The 20,925-nt window shown below is 66.9% G+C and overlaps 2 protein-coding genes across 5 annotated transcripts; both read left to right on the plus strand.

Annotated features, from left to right (window-relative positions):
* Positions 1-833: 833 nt before the first annotated feature.
* Positions 834-12,119, plus strand: PPP1R9B (protein phosphatase 1 regulatory subunit 9B). The gene is made up of 10 exons (XM_074892374.1): positions 834-2,491; positions 5,743-5,875; positions 6,001-6,121; positions 6,297-6,401; positions 6,826-6,961; positions 7,111-7,263; positions 7,369-7,422; positions 8,204-8,433; positions 9,090-9,186; positions 10,564-12,119. Exons 1-10 carry the CDS (start codon positions 1,199-1,201, stop codon positions 10,615-10,617), a joined length of 2,376 nt encoding a protein of 791 aa, XP_074748475.1. The 5' UTR covers positions 834-1,198; the 3' UTR covers positions 10,618-12,119.
* A 1,654-nt stretch (positions 12,120-13,773) lies between these two features.
* Positions 13,774-20,860, plus strand: SAMD14 (sterile alpha motif domain containing 14). 4 transcript variants are annotated; one of them, XM_074892378.1, is made up of 10 exons: positions 13,774-13,936; positions 14,693-14,744; positions 16,779-16,936; positions 17,111-17,369; positions 17,473-17,560; positions 18,339-18,413; positions 18,496-18,652; positions 19,184-19,297; positions 19,398-19,553; positions 20,176-20,860. In XM_074892378.1, exons 2-10 carry the CDS (start codon positions 14,705-14,707, stop codon positions 20,329-20,331), a joined length of 1,203 nt encoding a protein of 400 aa, XP_074748479.1. In that variant the 5' UTR covers positions 13,774-13,936; positions 14,693-14,704; the 3' UTR covers positions 20,332-20,860. The 4 variants fall into 4 exon arrangements, with proteins under 4 accessions (XP_074748479.1, XP_074748481.1, XP_074748480.1 ...); XM_074892380.1 differs by having other exon boundaries at positions 17,270-17,369; XM_074892379.1 differs by having other exon boundaries at positions 16,800-16,936.
* Positions 20,861-20,925: the final 65 nt, after the last annotated feature.

Raw genomic sequence — 20,925 nt, forward strand, 5'->3', positions numbered from 1 at the left:
TTTCCCCTCCTGCCACCCCTGGGTGGAGGTGTTGGGGGGGGGGGGACGTGCTGCACCCCAGGGATGGATTTATGGGGACAGAAAGTAAATAGGGGCCCTGTGGGGACACCACGGGACACCTCGAGTTGCGGGGGGGCTTTGGGCATGGGTATGTGGATGTGCCATGGGATAGGAGTGGGGGGGACGTGTGGACAAAACTGAGGGGACACACGGAGAGGAGCAGGGGGACACGGGGACAGACCTGGGGGGGGTGCAGGGACAGGATGGGGGGACGTGGGTACAAACACGGGGGGGATACGGGGATAAGATGGGGGGATGTGGGTACAAACTCGGGGGGATATGGGGACAGCAAGGGGGGGGTACAGGGACAGGAGGTGGGGACACGAGTGCAGACTCGGGGGGATATGGGGATGGGGGGGTACATGGGTGCAAAATTATGGGGATATGGGGACAGCACGTGGGGGGGGTGTAGGGGGAGACCCAGGGTTTGTGGGTACAAAACTGGGGGGTACAGGGGTGGGACTGAGGGCACATAGGGACCAGCCTGGGGGCCATGGGGACAAAACTGGGGGGGACAGGAGCTGAAGCAGACAGGCACAGTGAGGGACAGAGCTGGGGGGGGACATGGGGACAGAGCGGGGGGGGCGGCACCACCGGAAAAACCAGGGGGGGACACACGGCACAGCACGGATGCTGGCGGGGGGGGCCATGCCACAGGGAGGGGACCCCCGTGCAGCGGTGGGGAGGGGACCCTGCGGCATCTCGGTGGCAAGTGGGGGTCCTGGGGGGTCCTCGTGGCCTGGCTGAGGCGGTGGCGGCGGCGAGGCCGAAGCGCGGCGGCGAGGAAGAGGAAGAGCGAGCGCGCCGCTAAGACCCAGAGGGCTCTGCGGGCAGCGGGGCGGGCAGATCGCAGGCAGCAGCGGCTCCATCACCAGCCACAGAGAAAGGGGAAGAGGAGGAGAAGGGAGGAAGGAAGGAGGGCCGGGGCGGAGGGGGCCCCCCGGGATGGACATGGCCTGACCGGGCCCCGCAGCCCCCCGCGGGCCGGTGCAGGTGTGCCGGCGGTGGCCCCCCCCCACCCCGGGCGGCATCCCCCTCCCCATGCCGCTGTAGCCGGCGAGGGGCCGCGGCGTGACCGGGGGGAGCGGCGGTGGCGGCGGCGGCGGCGGGCGATGCGGCGCGGCGGCCCGGTGGCGGCATGTTGAGGACGGAGGCAGGCGGCGGGGCGGCCGCCGGCGGGGGGTCGCCCTCCGGCGGGGCGACGGGCGGTGGGGGTCTGCGGAGCGCGTCCCCCCACCGTAATGCCTACGAGGCCACCATCCAGGCCCTGGCACCCACAAAGGAGGCCGATGGCGAAGACGGCAAGAAAAGCCGGGGTAAGAAGTATGGCTCCAACGTTCACCGTATCAAGAACATGTTCCTGCAGATGGGGACGGCGCCCGGCCCCGAGGGTGCCTGCGACCTGGCCAAGGCCAAGGAGAAGCCCGTCCGCCTCTCCTTGCCCCGGGCCGGCAGCCTCAGCGAGAGCATGGACCAGGGCAACCTGCTCAAGCTGGGCACCAGCGTCTCGGAGAGGGTCAGCCGCTTCGACTCCAAACCCGACAAACCCTTCTCCAAGCTGCAGGAGACCCGTAAGATCTTCGAGAGGAGCCCGCAGGAGAAGGCCACCACCACCAAGCTCTTGCTACGTAAGGAACGAGCCGGTTTCCAGGACCGTAAACTGGACGTGGTGGTGAGGTTCAACGGCAGCACCGAGTCCTTGGACAAGCTGGACACCGAAGCCGTCTCGCCCACCGTCAGCCAGCTCAGCGCCGTCTTCGAGAAGGCCGACCTCCGTAACAACCTCCATAAGGCGCCGGGGCGGGCAGGAGGACCACTCAATGCCAAGGTGGTGGGCAAACGACCTCGGGTCTTCTTGCCAAGCCCCGAGGCCGGACGGTTGAGTGATGGCCACACCACCCCGGCACGAGCCAGGCCGTCGGAGGAGGAGAAGGCAGCGGGGAAGAGCAGCCGGCCGGCGGAGAAGGAGACGGCCACCCCCCGGGTGCAAGAGGTCTGCAAGATCAAGCCGGTGGAGGTAGAGGAGAGCGGCGAGGCCGAGGAGGAGGAGGAGGAGGAGGCGACGGCAGCGGGTGAACCGGTGCCCGCGCCCCAACCGGCCAAGGGGGCCGAGGTTCCGGCGCCCACCGCCCCTCGGTTGGAAGGAGGCTCGGGGGTGGCCGTGGGCGAGGAGGGCGTCAAGGGCGAGCGGGCAGAGGAGGGCGATGCCTACGAGGAGGCCAAGAAGGAGGACTTCTCCGAGGCGGACCTGGTGGACATAAGTGCCTACAGCGGGCTCGGGGAGGACTCGGGGGGCAGCGGGCTGGAGGAGGAGGAGGAGGCCGAAGGGCTGTACGAGCCCGAGTCTGGTTGTGTGGAGATCCCCGGGCTGTCCGAGGAAGAGGAGCCCGTCCCTAACCGCAAGATCCAGTTCAGCACGGCCCCCATCCAGGTGAGACTGCCTGGGGCTGGCGGAAGGGAAACCAGGGGTGGGGGGTACCCCAGGGTGAGGTGTCACCCCTCAAACCACCCCTTTGGGGAGGCTGGTGCTGTGGACTGGGAGGTGGGGTGGGGGTCTGCCCCCCCAGCCATGGGCCATGGCACCCCACTTGGCCATGCCCATGCACTGGGGGAGGGAAGGCGGCCGCCTGGGCCTGGCTAACGAGCTGGCTAACGAAGGGCCCTGCCCTGGCATGGCCTGGGCCCCCCCCACTAGCGAGGGTCCACCCTGGGGCCGGTGTGGCAGGGAGGGGTGACACAGGGACCCGCTGGGGTGGGTCGTGCACAGCACCCAGTGCCAACCCACCGCCGTGCCTGGGACGGGCCAAGACCCACCCCATATTTTGGGTGGGGATGCCTGAAATATCCGGCTATGGGGTGCTGGGTGGGGTGGCTGCACCGCCACCCTCTGCCCTTGGTCCTCGGGGGTCCCTTGGTGCTGGGATTCCTCCCAAATCGGGGGTCCTGGGGACAAGGTGGTGGCGGAGGGGGGTATTTGCCCCCCGTCATGGGCCTAGCCCGGCGCCCAGAACCGTTTCGGGAAGTGAAGGAAGGGGAAGTGTCTTGGCGGCACGGCCGGGTGGGGGACAGCATCATCCGTCCCTCCCCGTTCCCCAGCAGGGACCCCGGCTGGGTTTGGGGTCCCCATCTGGGATATTCCCCCGGCGATGGGTGGGGGGAGAAAGGGCCGTGCATCTATTTTGGGGTGTTATCTCCTGCTCGAATCCCCCCGACCGGAGGAGCAGCAATTGCTTTGTGCCGGAGCTGCGTTATTTTTAGAGCCCCGGCCTATATTCTGGCTCTGAGTCAGAGCGGGTGGGTGGCCCCACCTGGGACGGGGGGACGGGGACCGCCGTGGCCCGGCCAGGGGACAGCGGTGACAATGTGCTGGGTGGCTGTGTGCTGCAGGGGGTCTTGGTCCTGTGGGAACCGGCCAGCCAGGCCCTGGGAAGGGTGTTTCCCCCCCATGAATGAGCAGCGGGGCTTTTTTGGGGTGCTCTGCTCCCCCCAGCACAGCCATCAGCCTCTTGCTTTTACCCACGTCCCACCTCGGGGTGATGGAGGGGGTCCCATGTGCACAGGTGGGGAGGGGACCCTGGCGTCTGAGCACCCCGACTCCCCCTCCCTGGGTGCATGGGTGATGCTGAGGCCCCCAAACCCTCTGCAGAGGTTGGGGCCAGGAGTGCTGGGGACCCCCACCCAGCCCTAGCATGAGGCCCACAGTGACCACCCTGTGCCCAGGGAGGGGGGCACTGGCCACCAGCCCCTTCCCCACGGCATGTGCCAGCTCTGACTTCTCCCTTGGAACCCGCTCCAGGCCCCCAGCATGTCCCAAACGCCCCAGGACCCGTGGACAGGGGTGGGGGGCACAGCAGGATGAGCTGGTCCATGTGCCTGTGGCTGTGGGCTCGGTTGCCCACAGGCCCCCGGGAACAGCGTGTGGACGGTGGGGGGATCAGATGCATGCCCCCTGCCCTGCTCATCCCTGGCACACCTGGGTGCCCACCCGGGTGGGTCCTGCCCATCTGTGGGTGTCACCGGGCTTTGTGTGATGGCCCTTGACGCTCATCCCTAACACCCGCTGCCGCGTTAGCCCTAATCCACTTGCCCTGGCGGCATCGCCAGGCCGGGGCCCCTCTGGGGACATCTGCCAGGCTCAGCACCCGCCCAGCCTGGCCCCATCCGGAGAGGGGTTCTGGCCACCTCCTGGGGTGCAGGGACACAACACCTCACTCCAGCTCCAGGCTGGGGACATCATCCTGGTGGCACATCCAACCTCGGCCAGGAGCACCTCGGTGCCTGGCACGGTGGCACCCAGCCCCAGGGTGAGTGCGGGGGGTGCCCCCAGCACCTCCTGAGCTGGTGTGGGGGGATTTGGGGCTGTTCTGGGCTGGGGGTCCGTGTCCCCAGGGATTTGCCATCTTGGAGGACCGTATGTGTGTGGCCCCTACCTCTGTCCTGCTCTGAGCAGCTGCCCCTGCTCGGGTCCCCTCCCCAGCCCCAGATAGGGGCTGCCACGAGGCCTCAGCAACCCCAGCCATCCCTGTCCCCGGTCCCTTGGGACTGAAGGTGGTTGGGGACCTCTGTGTCCCCAGACACCCAGGAGGATGGGGACAGTCCCAGCCCCAAGGTTGACCCCTCCTTGGTGCCCAGGCACCCTGCAAGTGAAGCCCAACGGAGACAGGTGGGCACAGGGGGATGGAGACCTGGGGACAGGGGCGACCTGTGGACCCCCGAGGCCCGCAGAGTCCCTGGTGCTCCCCATGCCTGAGGTATCCCTCCAGGCAAGTACACGGAGGCAAGAAGTTGACCCTGCCAGGTATAAACCCAGGGGAATAAACCAACCCCAAAGTTACGGTGGGATTTACCTCTCCCAGGCACGATGGTGGGTTTGGGTCCCTGGGCTCTGGGCTGGCAGCCCAGGCTGGCACGGAGGTGCCCAGGCAGGGGTGGGGTGCAGGGAAGGGCAGAGGAGGTGAGGCTGCCCCAAGGGGAGAGCCCTTCCCTGCTCCCGTGGGGCAGTTTAGACCATGAGAAGGTGGTAGCTGAGAGCTGGGAGCCCCGGCCTGGGGAAGGGGTGATGGGAGGAGAGGGGGAACAAGCCGGTTCTGCCCTCCCCAAACTCTGTGACTGAGAGCAGCCAGTGCTTGGACACTTCCTCCCTCCCTCCCTCCGTCCTTCCATCCATCCCTCCATCCATCCATCCATCCCTCCATCCCTCCATCCATCCATCCCTCCATCCCTCCATCCCTCCATCCATCCATCCATCCATCCATCCCTCCATCCCTCCATCCATCCATCCATCCATCCATCCATCCATCCATCCATCCATCCATCCATCCATCCATCCCTCCATCCATCCATCCATCCATCCATCCATCCATCCATCCCTCCATCCGTCCATCCATCCACCCCCCACCCATCCTTCCGTGGGGTGCAGGACACGACATCATCTCTGCTCCCCGGGCTACCTCCAAACCCTCAGTGCTTCCTCAAACTCCCCCTCACCCCATGACATGACTTGGGGGGATTCTCCAGTGTCTCATAGGCTCAATAACACCCCCCATGCCCCTGCCCAGGGCTCCTCCCGCCCTGGGATGCCCCCTCGGCTGTGGGTGCTGCCGGTGCTGGGGCAGTGGATGGCCACGGTGTTTTCCCACCCTGTCCTGCTTCCTCGCTGAGCAGCTCCCTCCACCCCGGCAGGTCTTCAGCACTTACTCCAACGAAGACTACGACCGCCGCAATGAAGACGTTGACCCCATGGCTGCGTCGGCTGAGTATGAGCTGGAGAAGAGGGTGGAGCGGCTCGACCTCTTCCCCGTGGAGCTGGAGAAAGGTGGGTCCTCGCCCTGATCTGCACCAGAGGACTCCAGCAGCGCCTTGGGGATGGGTTGGAGGTGACTCCATCAGCGTTGGGTGGCCGCTGTCACCCCTCCAGGACGTGGCTCTCTGTCTCCACAGACTCCGAAGGGCTGGGGATCAGCATCATCGGCATGGGTGCGGGGGCCGACATGGGCCTGGAGAAGTTGGGCATCTTTGTCAAGACGGTGACGGAGGGTGGGGCGGCCCACCGGGACGGCAGGTAAGGGCTGCCCTGCCCGAAACACCCACTCGCGTCCCCGCTAGATCCATGGGCCTGGGTAGTGCTGGAGGAGCTGGTGTGGGAGCAGGGAGATGTGCCAGATGTTCCCAGGGGTGGGAGATGCTGGGCAGGTGGTCAAGGGGTGGCCTCGTCGTGACGGTCCCCTTGTCCCCAGGATCCAGGTGAACGATCTCATCGTGGAGGTGGATGGCACCAGCTTGGTGGGCGTGACGCAGAGCTTCGCCGCCTCTGTCCTCAGGAACACCAAGGGCCGTGTCCGGTAGGGTCTGAGGCTGGGAGGTTTGGGGGGGGGCTGGGAGACCCCCACAGCCCGTGCTGGGCCACCTGTGGCACCCTGCCCCATAGCTGGTCCCCAAAGCACCTCCCAGGCTGGGCTGTCCCCAAAGCACCTCTGACCCCCAGTCCCCGTGCCCACTGCCTGCCCTGTGCCACCCTAGTAGTGCCCCCTACCCCTCAAAATGCCCCCACATCAACTCAGGATCCCCCCCAGCCCCCCAACTCATCCACAGGACCCATAACATCCCCCCCAAATTCAGCACCCCCAGCAGCACTGCCTGTTCCAGCAGGGATGTCCCCTGGCTGAGCCTCCCCAGTCCCCTGGCTGTGCCACCCAGGTGTCCCCCACCCCAGGCCCCCCTGGTTGGAGCCCCCCCATCCCTGGCTGAGCCCCGCTGTTCCCCCAGGTTCCTCATCGGGCGGGAGAAGCCGGGGGAGCAGAGCGAGGTGGCCCAGCTGATCCAGCAGACGCTGGAGCAGGAGCGGTGGCAGCGGGAGATGATCGAGCAGCGCTACACCCAGTACACTGAGGACGACGAGGAGGTGAGGGGGACAGCACCCACCCAGGAGGGGATGGATGTGGTTCCCCCCACCTGATATGGGGCCAGTGACTCGGTTTCCCCAGGTGGGATGGGGTGGGGGTGCCAGGATGGGGACCACCACGTGCCAACACCGGTCCGTGCCCTCCGCAGACGGGCGAATACGCCACGGACGAGGAGGAGGAGATGAGCCCCATGTTCCCCAGCGGTGAGATGGCCATCGAGGTGTTCGAGCTGGCCGAGAACGAGGACACACTCTCCCCTGTGGAGATGGACCCCGAAAAACTGGTGCACAAGTTCAAGGAGGTGAGGAAGGGATGGGGTGGAGGGGGAGGGGCGTGCCAGGGGAACGTGCCCCGCATGTGGCAGCGCTTGTGCCCTCCCCATGCGAACACCCGGCTCCTCTCGCAGCTCCAGATCAAGCACGCCGTCACCGAGGCCGAGATCCAGCAGCTGAAGAGGAAGGTGAGAGGGTGCCCTGGCTCCCTGCAGGCGGGAGGGACCCCTCCTCCATCTCCCTGACCCCCTGGATCTCCATCTCCCTGACCCCCTGGATCTCCATCTCACTGACGCCCCCTGGATCTCCATCTCCCCTGACCCCCTGGATCTTCATCTCCCTGACACCCCTGGATCTCCATCTCCCTGACACCCCTGGATCTCCATCTCCCTGACCCCCTGGATCTCCATCTCCCTGACACCCCCTGGATCTCCATCTCCCTGACACCCCCTGGATCTCCATCTCCCCTGACACCCCCTGGATCTCCATCTCCCTGACCCCTCTGGATCTCCATCTCCCCTGATCCCCCTGGATCTCCATCTCCCCTGACACCCCCCAGATCTCCATCTCCCTGACCCCCTGGATCTCCATCTCCCTGACACCCCCTGGATCTCCATCTCCCTGACGCCCCCTGGATCTCCATCTCCCTGACCCCTCTGGATCTCCATCTCCCCTGATCCCCCTGGATCTCCATCTCCCCTGACACCCCCCGGATCTCCATCTCCCTGACCCCCTGGATCTCCATCTCCCTGACACCCCCTGGATCTCCATCTCCCCTGACACCCCCTGGATCTCCATCTCCCTGACCCCTCTGGATCTCCATCTCCCCTGATCCCCCTGGATCTCCATCTCTCCCTGCCCTCCTAGCTCCCCACATCTCCCCCCAGACCCCTCACCACGCCGTGCCGTGCCATGCCATGCCATGCCTGCTCCCTGGCCGTGCCGTGCCCTGACCCCGCTGTCCCCCAGCTGCAGTGCCTGGAGCAGGAGAAGGCACGCTGGCGGGCCGAGAAGGCCCAGCTGGAGCAGAGCGTGGAGGAGAACAAGGAGCGGATGGAGAAGCTGGAGGGGTACTGGATGGAGGCACAGAACCTCTGCCAGGCCGTGGACGAGCACCTCAAGGAGACGCAGGCCCAGTACCAGACCCTGGAACGCAAGTACAGCAAGGCCAAGAGGCTCATCAAGGAGTACCAGCAAAAGTGAGGGCAGCGCCGGGCCCTGGGCACCATTCCCCGTCCCTGGGCGTGGAGCATCCCCCTGGGCATGGACCCATCGTGGGGGCACCAACCACTTCCTGGGCACCCCTTTTCCCTGGGCACGGACCGTCCTTTGGGTATGGACCATTCTCTGGGCATCAACCATGCCCTTGGTGGGGACCCACCCGTGGAGCACCGACCCCTTCCTGGGCACCCTTTGTCCTTGGGCATGGACCATCCCTTGGGCATGAACCGTTCTCTGGGCCTGGACCATCCCCTGGGCAGAAATCCATCCCTGGGGCACCAAATCCTTTGTGGGCACCCTTCATCCCCTGGGCAGGGACCTTCCCTTGGGCAAGGACCTTCCCTTTGATGGGCACCCATCCCTGGGGCACCAAATCCTTCCTGGGCATGGACCATCCTCTGGACAAGGTCCTTCCTCTTGATGGGGACCCATCCCTGGGGCACCAGCTCCTTCCCGGGCATCCCTCATCCCTGGCCATGGACCATCCCCTGGGCATGGACCATCCTGGGCACCACCACCCCACTGAGCATGGACACCTGAAGTCCCGAGGTCCTCCCCAACCTGTCCCACCTCCCCGGGGTCTCCCCAGTTCTGGGTGGGGGGATGACGTGCACCCCTGCATTGACTCCCGCAGGGAGATCGAGTTCCTGAAGAAGGAGACGGCGCAGCGGCGGGTGCTGGAGGAGTCGGAGCTGGCGCACAAGGAGGAGATGGAGAAGCTGCAGGAGAAGGTGGGCACCGGGCGCCGGGACGCGGGCTGCCCCTGAGCCCCGCGGGCACGGCCGGCCCCGGCCTCGGCCCCGCCGCCGTCCGGCCCCGCTGCGCCACGCCGCTCCCGCCACGCCGCCGCCATCGCGGCCCACGGGCTTCCCACGTCGCCGCTGGATCCCAGGATGGATCGCAGCAGATCTGCTCCGGGCGCCGGCTCGCGCCAACCGCCGGATCCCGCGCCGGGTGGTAGCGGAGCTGCGTGGGGCGTTGGCTCCCCTCCGGACTGAGCTCCGGCCGCTGGATCCCACGCCGGATCGCGGTGGATCTGCTTTTGGGTGCCGGCTCCCACCGGATTGTGCTCCCGCCGCTGCGCCCTGCACCGGCTCGCGGGGGGGATCTGCTCGGGTGCTGGCGCACGCCCGATGCTCCTCCCGGCACTGGATCCCACACTGGATTTGCAGTGGATCTGCCTAGGGTTTGGGTCGCAGTGGATCCTGCTTCAGGGTCTGACATCCCATAATAATGGATCGAAAGAGATCTGCTTAGGCACTGGATCCCCCAGGGGTTCCCGGTAGATCTGTGCCAGGCCCGGGGTCGTGCTCGATCCTCTGTTGGGAGCTGGATCCCATGCTGGTCATGCTGGATCCCACAACAGATCGCACTGGATTCCACGCTAGCTACACTGGATCACCCCCCCCCGGCCCCCCCCACCCCCACCCCCCCCACCCCGCGGCGGGGGGGTGCCCAGAGCTGTGCTGGGGCATAGCAGATCCTCTGTGGGGTCACCAGATCCCCCAGGATCCCGCAGCGCCCGGGGGGGCTGCCGTGGGTGGCAGCAGGGGGGGCGGCACCCGCCCGGCTGGGGGGCACCAGTGTGCAGGGGGGTAGTGGGGTGGGGGGGGGGTCCCCTGACACCCAGCAGAGCCCACTGCCCCCCCCCACCATGTGCCCACCCCTTACGCCCTCCTCCGTCACCCTCAAAATATCCCCCTGACGTCCCACAGAGACTCACCCCCCACCTGCCTGCAGCCCCCCCCGACCCCCCAGTCTGCCCCCATGCCCCCCCCAACCCTCCAGCACCCTCCTCCCGCTGTCCCCCTGCCCTCCATCCCCCTCTGTCCCCCCAGCCTCGTGTCTCCCCCCACCCCAACACCCCCATATCCTGCCCCCCTTGTCCTGTCCCCCCCCCAGTCCAGTGTCCCCCCCCCATGTGCCCACCCCTGTATCCCCATCCCTGCATCCTCACCCTGTCCCCCCCAGCCCTGTCCCCCCCGCCACATGTTCGCACCCATGTCCCTGTGTGTGTGTCCCCCCCACACCAGCCCCGTGCCCCCCACCCGGCCCCAAGCCCCCCCCGGCCCCCCCCGCTGAGACCTCTCCCCTTTGCTGTTTTTCAGATCTCTGAACTGGAGGCCAAGCTGCAGACTTTGAAAAATTCCAACCCGACTTAAACCACCCTCAAACCACAGCGATTTCGGGGGGGGGGGCCCTCTCCCCCCAGTCCTGTTGCCCCCCCCCCCCACTCCCCACCCCTTCCCCAATGGGGAGGAGGCGAGACTCCCCCCCCCGCCAAGGCCTCCTGGTGCCCCCCACTTCCCCCCTGGGGGCACAGACAGCGGAGGGGGGGGGGCAGGGTGCGTCTCGGGTCGGGGAGGGGGTTTGGGGGGGGGTGGACACCCCGCGTTCGTGTCTGTGTCCAGTGTGAGTCTCGTGGTGACGTGATGGACCGATCGGGGGGGGGTACAGCCCCCCCCCAGGCCTCCCCCCTCCCCAAGCGCACCCTCCCCTCAACGTGACACCCCCCCCCCTCGGACACAGAGCTGGCACCCTGCTTGGATGCTGGGGGGGGGGGGGGGGAGGCAGAAATGCCCCAACCCCCAAATGTGAGCCATACTGGGGACCAAAGGGGGGAGAACGCTGGAAGCCCCCCCCCCCCCCCCCCCCCAGCCCCCCGGCCCCATCCCCAGCTCCTCCTCTTGGAACTCACCTGAAGCACCGGCCGGGGGGGGCCGGTTGCCTTTGGGCCCCCCCGTGGACTTGACCCCGTCCCCGCAGCGAGGTGCCCCCCTCGGGCTCGGTACCCGGGACACCCTGGACCTTCGCTGTGGAGGGGGGGACCCCAAGTGCCCCCCCCCCCCCCCGCACCCCCCCCCCCCCCCCCCCCCAGTGCCACCACCGCCAGGCAGGAGGGACCCCCTCAGCCTTTGCCAACCCCTACAGTGGGCGGGCGGGGGGGTACCAGCCCCCCCCCGCCCCCCCCCTCCCCGTGGATGGGGGGGCTGCCCAGCACCCCACTGCAGGGGCACGGCTGGGGGGTGTCCCCAGTGCCCCCCCCCAGCACCCGCCAGTACCCTTCCCGAGCCCAGGGCTTTCGCCTTCCCTGGACGGGGGGGGGGACACACCGGTGTCCCCCTCCAGGGTGGGGGCGACGCTCTCACCCGCCCCCCCCAACTGTAAATACCACCCCCCACACCCCCCCCCCAATAAATCACAGTATTTCTCTGGGGCTGGGACACCCCCCACCACTGGCCAACCCCAGCCGGGTCGGGGGGGTCTCAGCCTCTCGGCCCAGGGGGAACCCCTTTATTTTTTTGTTTCTATTTTGCCCCCCCCTCCCCGAAGTACCGAGTCTCCGACAGTAACTGGATGTGGGGGCAACTGGGAGCCAGAGCTGGTTATACTGGGAGGGGGAGGAGGGGGGCACGTGGGGGGGGGGTGGGGGCACGGGGATGGGGGGTCCGACTGGATTGGAGCCACTTGGGGAGGGGGGGGGGAGTATTTAAAGGGGGGGGCGGGGAGCGAGAGCCCCGGGGGGGTGCTGGGGTTATTTAATCTCACACGTATACCTGTGGGTGTATATACTATATATATATGTACGTATGTATGTACTGGTCCTCGTTTTGTAACGCGGCGTCCGCGCGTCCCGCCATCCCATAAACACGGCCTCAGCCTCCGCACGCGCCTCCTTGTCCCGGCCGGCTGGGCCGACTGGGGACACTGGGGGGAACTGGGAAGGACTGGGGGGCATTGGGAGGAGTGGGAAGGATTGGAGGGAACTGGGAGGAGTGGGCAGGATGAAGGGCACTGGGGGCACTGGGAAGGATTGGGGGGACTGGGAAGGATTGGGGGGCATTGGGAAGGATTGGGAGGACTGGGAAGGATTGGGGGGGACTGGGAAGGATTGGGAGGACTGGGAAGGATTGGGGGGGACTGGGAAGGATTGGGGGGCATTGGGAAGGATTGGGAGGACTGGGAAGGATTGGGGGGGACTGGGAAGGATTGGGAGGACTGGGAAGGATTGGGGGGGACTGGGAAGGATTGGGGGGCATTGGGAAGGATTGGGGGGACTGGGAAGGATTGGGGGGGACTGGGAAGGATGGGGGGACTGGGAAGGATTGGGAGGACTGGGAAGGATTGGGGGGACTGGGAAGGATTGGGGGGCACTGGGAAGGATTGGGGGGGACTGGGAAGGATTGGGGGGCACTGGGAAGGATTGGGGGGACTGGGAAGGATTGGGAGGACTGGGAAGGATTGGGGGGCACTAGGAGGACTGGGAAGGATGGGGGGACTGGGAAGGATTGGGGGGCACTGGGAGGAGTGGGAAGGATTGGGGGGGCCTGGGAAGGCTGGGGGCCTCTGGGAGAACTGGGAAGCATTGGGGAGCACTGAGAGGGGTGGGAAGGATTGGAGGGAACTGGGAAGACTGGGAAGGATTGGGGGGACTGGCAGGACTGGAAAGGCTGGGGGGCACTGGGGGGACAGCAAAGGATTGGGGGGGACTGGGGACAGTAGGAAGGATTGGGGGGAACTGGGGGGACTGGGAAAGATTGCAGAGCACTGGGAGAACTGGGAAGGATTGAGGGGCACTGGGAGAACTGGGAAGGATGGGGGGCACTGGGGGGTGGATGTATCTGTGGGGTACAGGAGGGCCGGGGGAGGCAGAGTGTGTGTGGGGTGTATGGGGAGCACGTGGGGGGTGTGCGGGGGGGGGGGGGGGGAGTGTGCAGTGCGTGTGTGCACAGTGTGTGTGTGTGTGTGTGTGTCTGTACACACTGTGTGTGTGTGTGTGTGTGTGTGTCTGTACACACTGTGTGTGTGTCTGTACACACCGTGTGTGTGTGTGTGTGTCTGTACACACTGTGTGTGTGTGTGTGTGTGTGTGTCTGTACACACTCTGTGTGTGTGTCTGTGTGTCTGTACACTCTGTGTGTGTGTGTGTGTGTGTGTGTGTGTACACTCTGTGTGTGTGTGTGTGTGCGTGTGTGTCTGTACACACCGTGTGTGTGTGTGTGTGTGTGTGTACACTCTGTGTGTGTGTGTGTGTGTGTGTGTGTGTCTGTACACACTGTGTGTGCCCCGTGTACTCGCGCCCCCCCGTGCCCGGGCCGCCCCCCCGCAGGCGCTGTCCGTTCAGCACCGCCGCCGCGCCCCGGGGCTGCCTGAGCCCGGCCTGGCTAACCCGAGCCTGGCTAACCCGGGCCTGGCTAACCCGAGCCTGGCCGAGCCGGGCCTGGGCCGAGCCGGGCGGGGCGGGGCGGCTGATCCCGGCCCCCTCCCCCCCGGCCGCTTCCGGGTTCCTGTCCCCCCCCCGCGGCCCCCGGCCCGGCGGGGCGGCCCGGCTCGGCAGCGCCCTCCCCTCCCTCCCTCCCTCCCTCCCTCCCTCCGTCCCCTCCCTCGGCTCGGCCCGGCCCCGCTCCCGGCGCTGCCCCGGCGCCCTCGGCCCGGCCCGGCCCGGCGGGGGGAGGCGCCCAGGATGCCCGAGGAGCGCGGGTGAGTCGGGGCGGGGAGGGGGGGGGGGACGGGACGGACACACGGACACCAGGGCGGAACCCCCGGGCGGCCCATCCATCCCCCGGGACAGCCCCACCCCCGGTACAGCCCCATCCCCCGGTACAACCCCCCGTCCCCCGGGACAGCCCCACCCCCGGTACAACAGCCCCGGTACAACCCCATCGACCGGTACAGCCCCCCCCTCCCCGGTACAGCATCCCCGGTACAGCCCCCCCATCCCCGCGATACAATCCTGTCCCTGCCCGCCCCCCCCGCTCTGGCACCGGCTCCCTGGGGCGAGGGAGAGGCTGGGGGTGGGGAAACCGGGCTCGGACCCCCCCCCCCCGCCCCCCCGATGCTGCCAAGGCATTAGGAGTCCCCCACCCCGAGAGACCCCCAAACACCGCGGGGGACACACACACACACGGGGATTTAACCCCTTCCCAGCTGGTGTCCCCCCCCCCCCCGTCAGCCTGCTGTCAGCCCACTGCCCCCACATACCCCCGGGGGGGCTGACACCCCCCCCCCCAAGTAGGGGAGATGTGCAACTGGGGGGGTCCTGCTCCCCCCTGCAAGTCCCTGCCCCCCCCCCCCCCAGTGCTGTGAGGCATGGGGACACTGGGAGGGCAGGAACACACACCCTTCCCCCCCCCCCCCCCCGCCACTTGCAGAGTGCGGGGCTCCTTTCCCCACCCCCTCTCGCCCCCCCCCCCCAGCACGGGGTCCCCCCTCCCTGACTGTCCCCTCTGTCCCCAGCTCTGTCCCACCATGTCGGTCTCCAAACTGCAGGACCTGGATGAGGTTTTTGGTGAGTCCCGGGGGGGGGGGGGGCGGGCCGTGGGGTGCAGAGCCACCCATGGGTGCTGCCCCCACGGGTCCCCACCCACCCTCAGTGTCCTTCTGCCTGATGAGGGAGGCTGATGACGACACACACACATGACCCCAGAGCTGGGCTTGGGGACATCACGAGCTTGGGGACACAGGGACAGGCATGGGGCACGCAGCCACCTGCGGAGGGACACGCGTGGGGCAGGGGACGGTGGCCGGGGGACACGTGTGGGACTGGGGACAGTGGCCGGGGGACACGCGTGGGGCAGGGGGACATGGGGACACATGGGGTGTGGGCACAGGGTGACACGGACATGGGGACACGGGTTGGGGTGCAGGAGGCTGAGGCAGGGCAGGGACATTGAGGGGGGGATCCCCCTCAGATCCTTCCTTCCCCCCCCCCGGGTGATGGGGACATGCTGTCCTCAGGGACACCCCACTGCTCCTCTCCCCGTGCCGGGGCGTCTCTTTGAACACTTCTCTCTGTCCCTCTGTCCCCTGTCCCACCCCACCGGGGTGCCCCATCCATCCACGTCCCCAACGCTCCCCTCCCCTGTCTCCACTGGGCCCCCCCGCCCATCCTCTGGCTCCCCTCCCCTGTCCCTGTGTCCCACTGTCCCTCTGTCCCCTCTCCACCGGGCTGGCTTCCTCCTCCTGACCGTCTGTCTGTCCACCTCTCCCTCCAATGCCCTCCCACCCCCTTCTCCCTGCCCCTGCCCGGCCATCTGTCCCCCCATCCCTGTCCTCCTGTCCTTACTCATCCCTCTGTCCCTCCATCTCCTCTACCTGGCCCAATCCCTCCCTCCCTCTGTCCCTCTCCACTCGTCTGTCCATCCCCCACCTCCTTTTCCCTGTGTTCGTCCACCCACGTCTTCCCTCTCCCTACCTGTCCATCTGTCCTTCCATCCCTCCCTCGTATCTCCTTGTCCCTGCTCCCCATCCCTCCACCCATCTCCTCCTCCCTCTCCCCATCCATCCATCCTTCTATCCATCTGTCCATCCTTATATCCCTGTGTCCCTCCCTCCCTCCCCACCTCCCTGTCCCTACCCATCCCTCTGTCCATCTCCTTTTCCTTACTTCTGTCCGTCCATCCCTCCACCCACATCTTCACTCCCTACCTGTCCATCTGTCCATCCAACCATCCCTCCCTCGTATCTCCTTGTCCCTACTCTTCATCTGTCCCTTCATCTCCTCCTCCCTGTCTCCATCCATCCCTCCATCCATCCCCCCATCCATCCCCCATCCATCCCTCCATCCATCCCTCCATCCACGTCTTCCCTCTCCCTACCTGTCCATCCGTCTTTACATCCCTCCCTTGTATCTCCTTGTCTCTGCTCTCCATGTGTCCATGAATTTCCTCCTCCCTCTCTCCTTCCTTCCTTCCTTCCATGTCTTCTCTCTCCCTACCTGTCCATCCATCTCCTCCTCCCTCCATCCATCCATCCATCCATCCCTCCCTCCCTCCACCCACATCTTCCCTCCCTACCTGTCCATCTGTCCATCCATCTCCTCCTCCCTCTCTCCATCCATCCATCCATCCATCCATCCATCCATCCATCCATCCATCCATCCATCCATCCATCCATCCACCCACCCACATCTTCCCTCTCCCTACCTGTCCATCTGTTCATCCATCCCTCCCTCCATCCATCCCTCCCTCCCTCCACCCACATCTTCCCTCCCTACCTGTCCATCTGTCCATCCATCTCCTCCCTCCATCCCTCCATCCCTCCCTCCCTCCACCCACATCTTCCCTCCCTACCTGTCCCTCTGTCCATCCATCTCCTCCTCCCTCTCTCCATCCCTCCATCCATCCATCCATCCATCCATCCCTCCATCCATCCCTCCCTCCCTCCACCCACATCTTCCCTCTCTACCTGTCCCTCTGTCCATCCATCTCCTCCTCCCTGTCTCCCTCCCTCCCTCTCCATCCATTTGCCCACCCCCCTCCCCGCTCCGTCCGTCTGTCCGTCTCTCTCTCTCTCTCTGCCCCGGTCTCTCTTTCACCCCCAGATTTTACCGCTGTGGTTCCAGAGACGCCGCGCCTGGACACCAGCCTGCAGAAGGCCCGAGCCCGGCTGCTAGCCAAGGGCCGCCGGCACCGGCCCTCCCGCTCCCGCCTGCGAGACAGCGCCAGCTCCACCGAGGGCGACGAGGGGCCCGAGGCGGCGGTGAGCCCCCGGGGGGGGCTGGGGGGGGAACCGCAGCGTTTGGGGGGGCACCATGGACCCAAGGAAAGGGTTTGGGGGGATGCCATGGCTGCGGGGAAGGAGGGGATGAGGGACACCCCAAGGGGGGGGCTGCAGGGGTTTGACCCCCCCCCCCCATGCCGTGTGCCCCCCCAGGGAGCTGAGGGCGATGGCGGCCCCCCGGCCCCCTCGCCCTTCTCCCGCGGTGCTGAGTTCTCCTTCGAGGCAGGGGCGGTGCGGCGGGCGCTGGGGGACCCCCCGGCTTCCTCGCCCCCCCTCAGCCGCTACCGGCCCCTCACCAACGCCTCGTCCCAGGAGGGGCTGGCGGGCACCCCCTCGCCCAAATCCTGCCACAGCTCCGACAGCTCGCCCGGCTTCGCCCGCCGCGACGCCCGGCCCCAGCGGCACAGCGAAGGTGAGCACCGGCCCCCCGGGGCTGGGGGGCACACAGGGACCCTGGCACCCCCCCAGCACCCACGTGGGGGGCAGTGGGTGACACCCCCATCCTCCTTCTGCAGACGACAGCCGGGACATGAGCCCCCCCGAGCCGGCCAGCCCCACCGTGGGGCTCGATAAGAAAACACGGAGGAAGTTCTTGGATTTGGGGTGAGAGCTGGTCCTGGGGGGTACAGGGGGGATGGAGGGGGATAGAGGGATCCAGGAGGATGGAGGGAGGGAGGGATGCAGGGGAGTGGAGGAGGGTAGAGGGATGGAGGGGAAGAGAGGGATGCAGGGGGATGGAGAGGGATAGAGGGGGGATGGGGAGAGGAAGGGGTGCAGGGGGATGGAGGAGGATGAGGGGGGATGGAGGGAGAGAGGATTGAGGGGGATAGAGGGATGCAGGAGGATGGAGGGAGTGAGGGAGGGAGGAAGGGATGTAGGGGAGTGGAGGAGGGTAGAGGGATGGAGGGGGGATGGAGGGAGAGGGGATTGAGGGGGATAGAGGGAGGGAGGGAGGGGGGATGGAGAGAGGAAGGGGTGCAGGGGGGTGAAGGGAGAGGGGATGGAGAGGGATAGAGGGGGGATGGAGAGAGGAAGGGGTGCAGGGGGGTGAAGGAGTATAGAGGGATTCAGGAGGATGGAGGGAGAGGGGATTGAAGGGGATGGAGGGCTGCAGGGGGATGGAGGGAGGGAGGGAGGGAGGGAGGGGGATGGATGAGGGGATGGAGAGGTGCAGTGGAAAGATGAGGAATAGATGGAGAGATGCCCGGAGGGACGGAAAGATGGAGGGATGTGTGGAGGGAGGGAGGTGCGGGGGGAGGAGGATCCACTGAAGATGATGGAGGGGTCTCTGAGGATGGATGGCGGGGGGCTGGGGGCTGGGGGGGGGGCACAGCCATCGGGGTACCCCACTCCCCCCCCAACCCGGCTCCCTCCCACCCAGGGTGACCCTGCGCCGGGCATCCTCCAGCAAGAGCCGCAAAGAGAAGGGCAGCAACCGCCTGTCCATGGGCAGCAGGTGAGGGACCCCCCCTCCGGGGCAGGGGCTGGGGGGGCCGCACGGGGACAGCCCCGGGGCCCTAACGTGGCTCTGTCCCTAGGGAGGTGGCGGAGGGTCCCGGCCGCCCCTCGGGGTCACCCTTCCTGCCCTTCTCCTGGTTCTCGGACAGCGCGAGGGGCTCGGCCTCGCCCGGCTCCGCGTCACCCACCGGCTCCCCCCGGCACGAGGGGCTCAGCCCCGCCAAATCCGCCTCCCAGGTCAGTGCCCGGGAATGGGGGGGGCCCGGCCCTATGGGGGGGGGGATATAGGGGAGCCCTATAGGGCCAGGGGGCTGTAGGGAAGGTGGTTGGTGCTCCTAGGAGGTAGGTGGCTATAGGAGAAGAGGTCCAAGCCAGCTATAGCGACAGGGGACAAAGCCCCATAGGGTCAAGATAGCTATAGGGGAGGGGGTCAGAGCTCTATAGGGTCAAGACAGCTATAGGGGAGGGGGTCAGAGCCCCTTAGGGTCAAGACAGGTATAGGGGAGGGGGTCAAAGCTCTGTAGGGTCAAGATGGCTATAGGGGGTTCAAAGCCCCATAGGGTTGGGTCACTATAGGGGGAGGGATCAAAGCTCTATAGGGCCAAGATGGCTTTAGGGGGGATCAACGCCCCACAGGGTCTGGTAGTCCTCTAGGGAGGCAGAGCCCTCTGGGGAGGAGGGCTATAGGGAGGGTGCTGGGGGGCTGCAGGCTGTTTTGGGGGGGGGCAGCGGGGCCAAGCCCTGCCCTCGCCCCTCCCGCTGCCCCAGGACTCGACGCTGAGCGAGGACTCCCCACCGCCCAGCGCCAGCCCCCGCCTGCCCGGCCCCACCACCACCAAGTGCTCCTACCCCTACCACACCCTGTCACAGTCCTCGGACGAGGTGAGCCCTGGGGATGGGGGGTGAAGTTGCGGGGTGTCCCCTGCCCCCCCCACCAGTTGTCATGGGGACCCCCCGTTAACGCCCAGCCCCCTGTGCCCAGTTCCTGGATGAGCCCCCCGGCGCGGCCGCGGGCTGGACGTGCCGGCAGGTGGGACAGTGGCTGGAGAGCCTCAACCTGGAGCAGTACGTGGAGGAGTTCTCGGCCCATGGCGTCGATGGTCCACGGCTCCTCCACCTCGATGGCGCCAAGCTCAAGGTACGGGGCTGGGGGGGCCTCTTCTGCTGGGGTGCAGGGAGTTCCAGGTACCCCAACAGGTTCAGTTGTAGGGCAAGAGTTTCTAGGTACCTCAATGGGGTGCTCCATGGGGCAGGAGGTCTGGCTGGGTTCCAGGTACCCCAACAGGCTCAGTTGTAGAGCAAGAGGTTCTAGGTGTCCCAACAGGGTGCTCCATATGACAACCCTAGGAAGGTTCTAGGTACCCCAACAGGGTGCTCCATGGGGCAGGAGGTTGGGGAGGGTTCTAGGTACTCAAATGGGCTCATCACAGAACAACAGGCTCTAGGTACTCCAATGGGCTGCTCCATGGGGCAGACACAGAGGTAGGTTCTAGGTACCCCAATGGGCTCACCATGGGGTACCTCTTGCCCTAATTGGCTGCTCTATGGGGCAGGAGGTGAGGTGAGGTTCTAGGTATCCCAATGGACAAGTCAAGGAGACAGATGGGACGTTGTAGGTACCTCAGCAGGATGATCCTGAGGACAGGCAGTGCAGGGGGGTTCCAGGTACCGCAAGGGGCTGGTCCACAGGGCAGGGGGGTGCTGGTGCCCCAAGGCCATGGGGAGGGTGGTGTGGCCCCAGCGCCCGGCTGTGCCGGCAGGCGCTGGGCGTGGGCAGCTCGCAGGACCGCGCCGTGCTGAAGCGGAAGCTGAAGGAGCTGAGCTTGGCTGTGGAGAAGGAGCGCAAGGCCCAGGAGAAGGCGGAGAAGCAGCGGGAGAAGCAGAAGAAGAAGGACCAGGAGCAGCGACGGAGCTAAGGGGGGGGGCTGGGAGCGCCCCTGTACCCCCTCCCCACCCACAGCCCCTGGGACACCCGGGGGGCACCCGGCTCCGGCACAGGAAACGCCGCCGCGGCCGAGGGTCGGCGGTGCCAGGCTGAGACGGGCACGGAGCGGCAAGTGCCCCCCCCCACCTCCTCCAGCCGCCCCCTTCCTGCCTGCCCCCCTGCACCCCACACGGGCACAGTCCGGGCCCCCCATGGGCCCCTTTTCCGGATGCAAATGGCACGTTGGACCCCCCCCCCCCCCCCAAACACCTCCCCATACCTGTCACCCCACCCCCCTCCCACCTCGAGGGGTCTGGGGGGGGGTCACAGCCACCCCTCGCACCCCGGCGTGGTGTGACACCGGCTGAGGACAGTGCATGGCCTGACCCCCTCCAGACGCGTACACCCCCCAAGTCGGGGTGTGGGGAGTGACACCCCCCCCCCCCTCCCCCAGCCCCAAATACAGTGCCCCGGGGGACACCCCAGGAAATAAAAGGGTATCAAGGGCCAGTGCAAACCAGTGCGACCAGTGTGAGCCTGACTGGGATGGGGCTGGGGGACAAGACGGGCTGAGGGGGAGCTCGGT

The sequence above is a fragment of the Strix uralensis genome, chromosome 22 (genome assembly GCF_047716275.1).
Source record: "Strix uralensis isolate ZFMK-TIS-50842 chromosome 22, bStrUra1, whole genome shotgun sequence".
Taxonomy (NCBI): Eukaryota; Metazoa; Chordata; class Aves; order Strigiformes; family Strigidae; genus Strix; species Strix uralensis.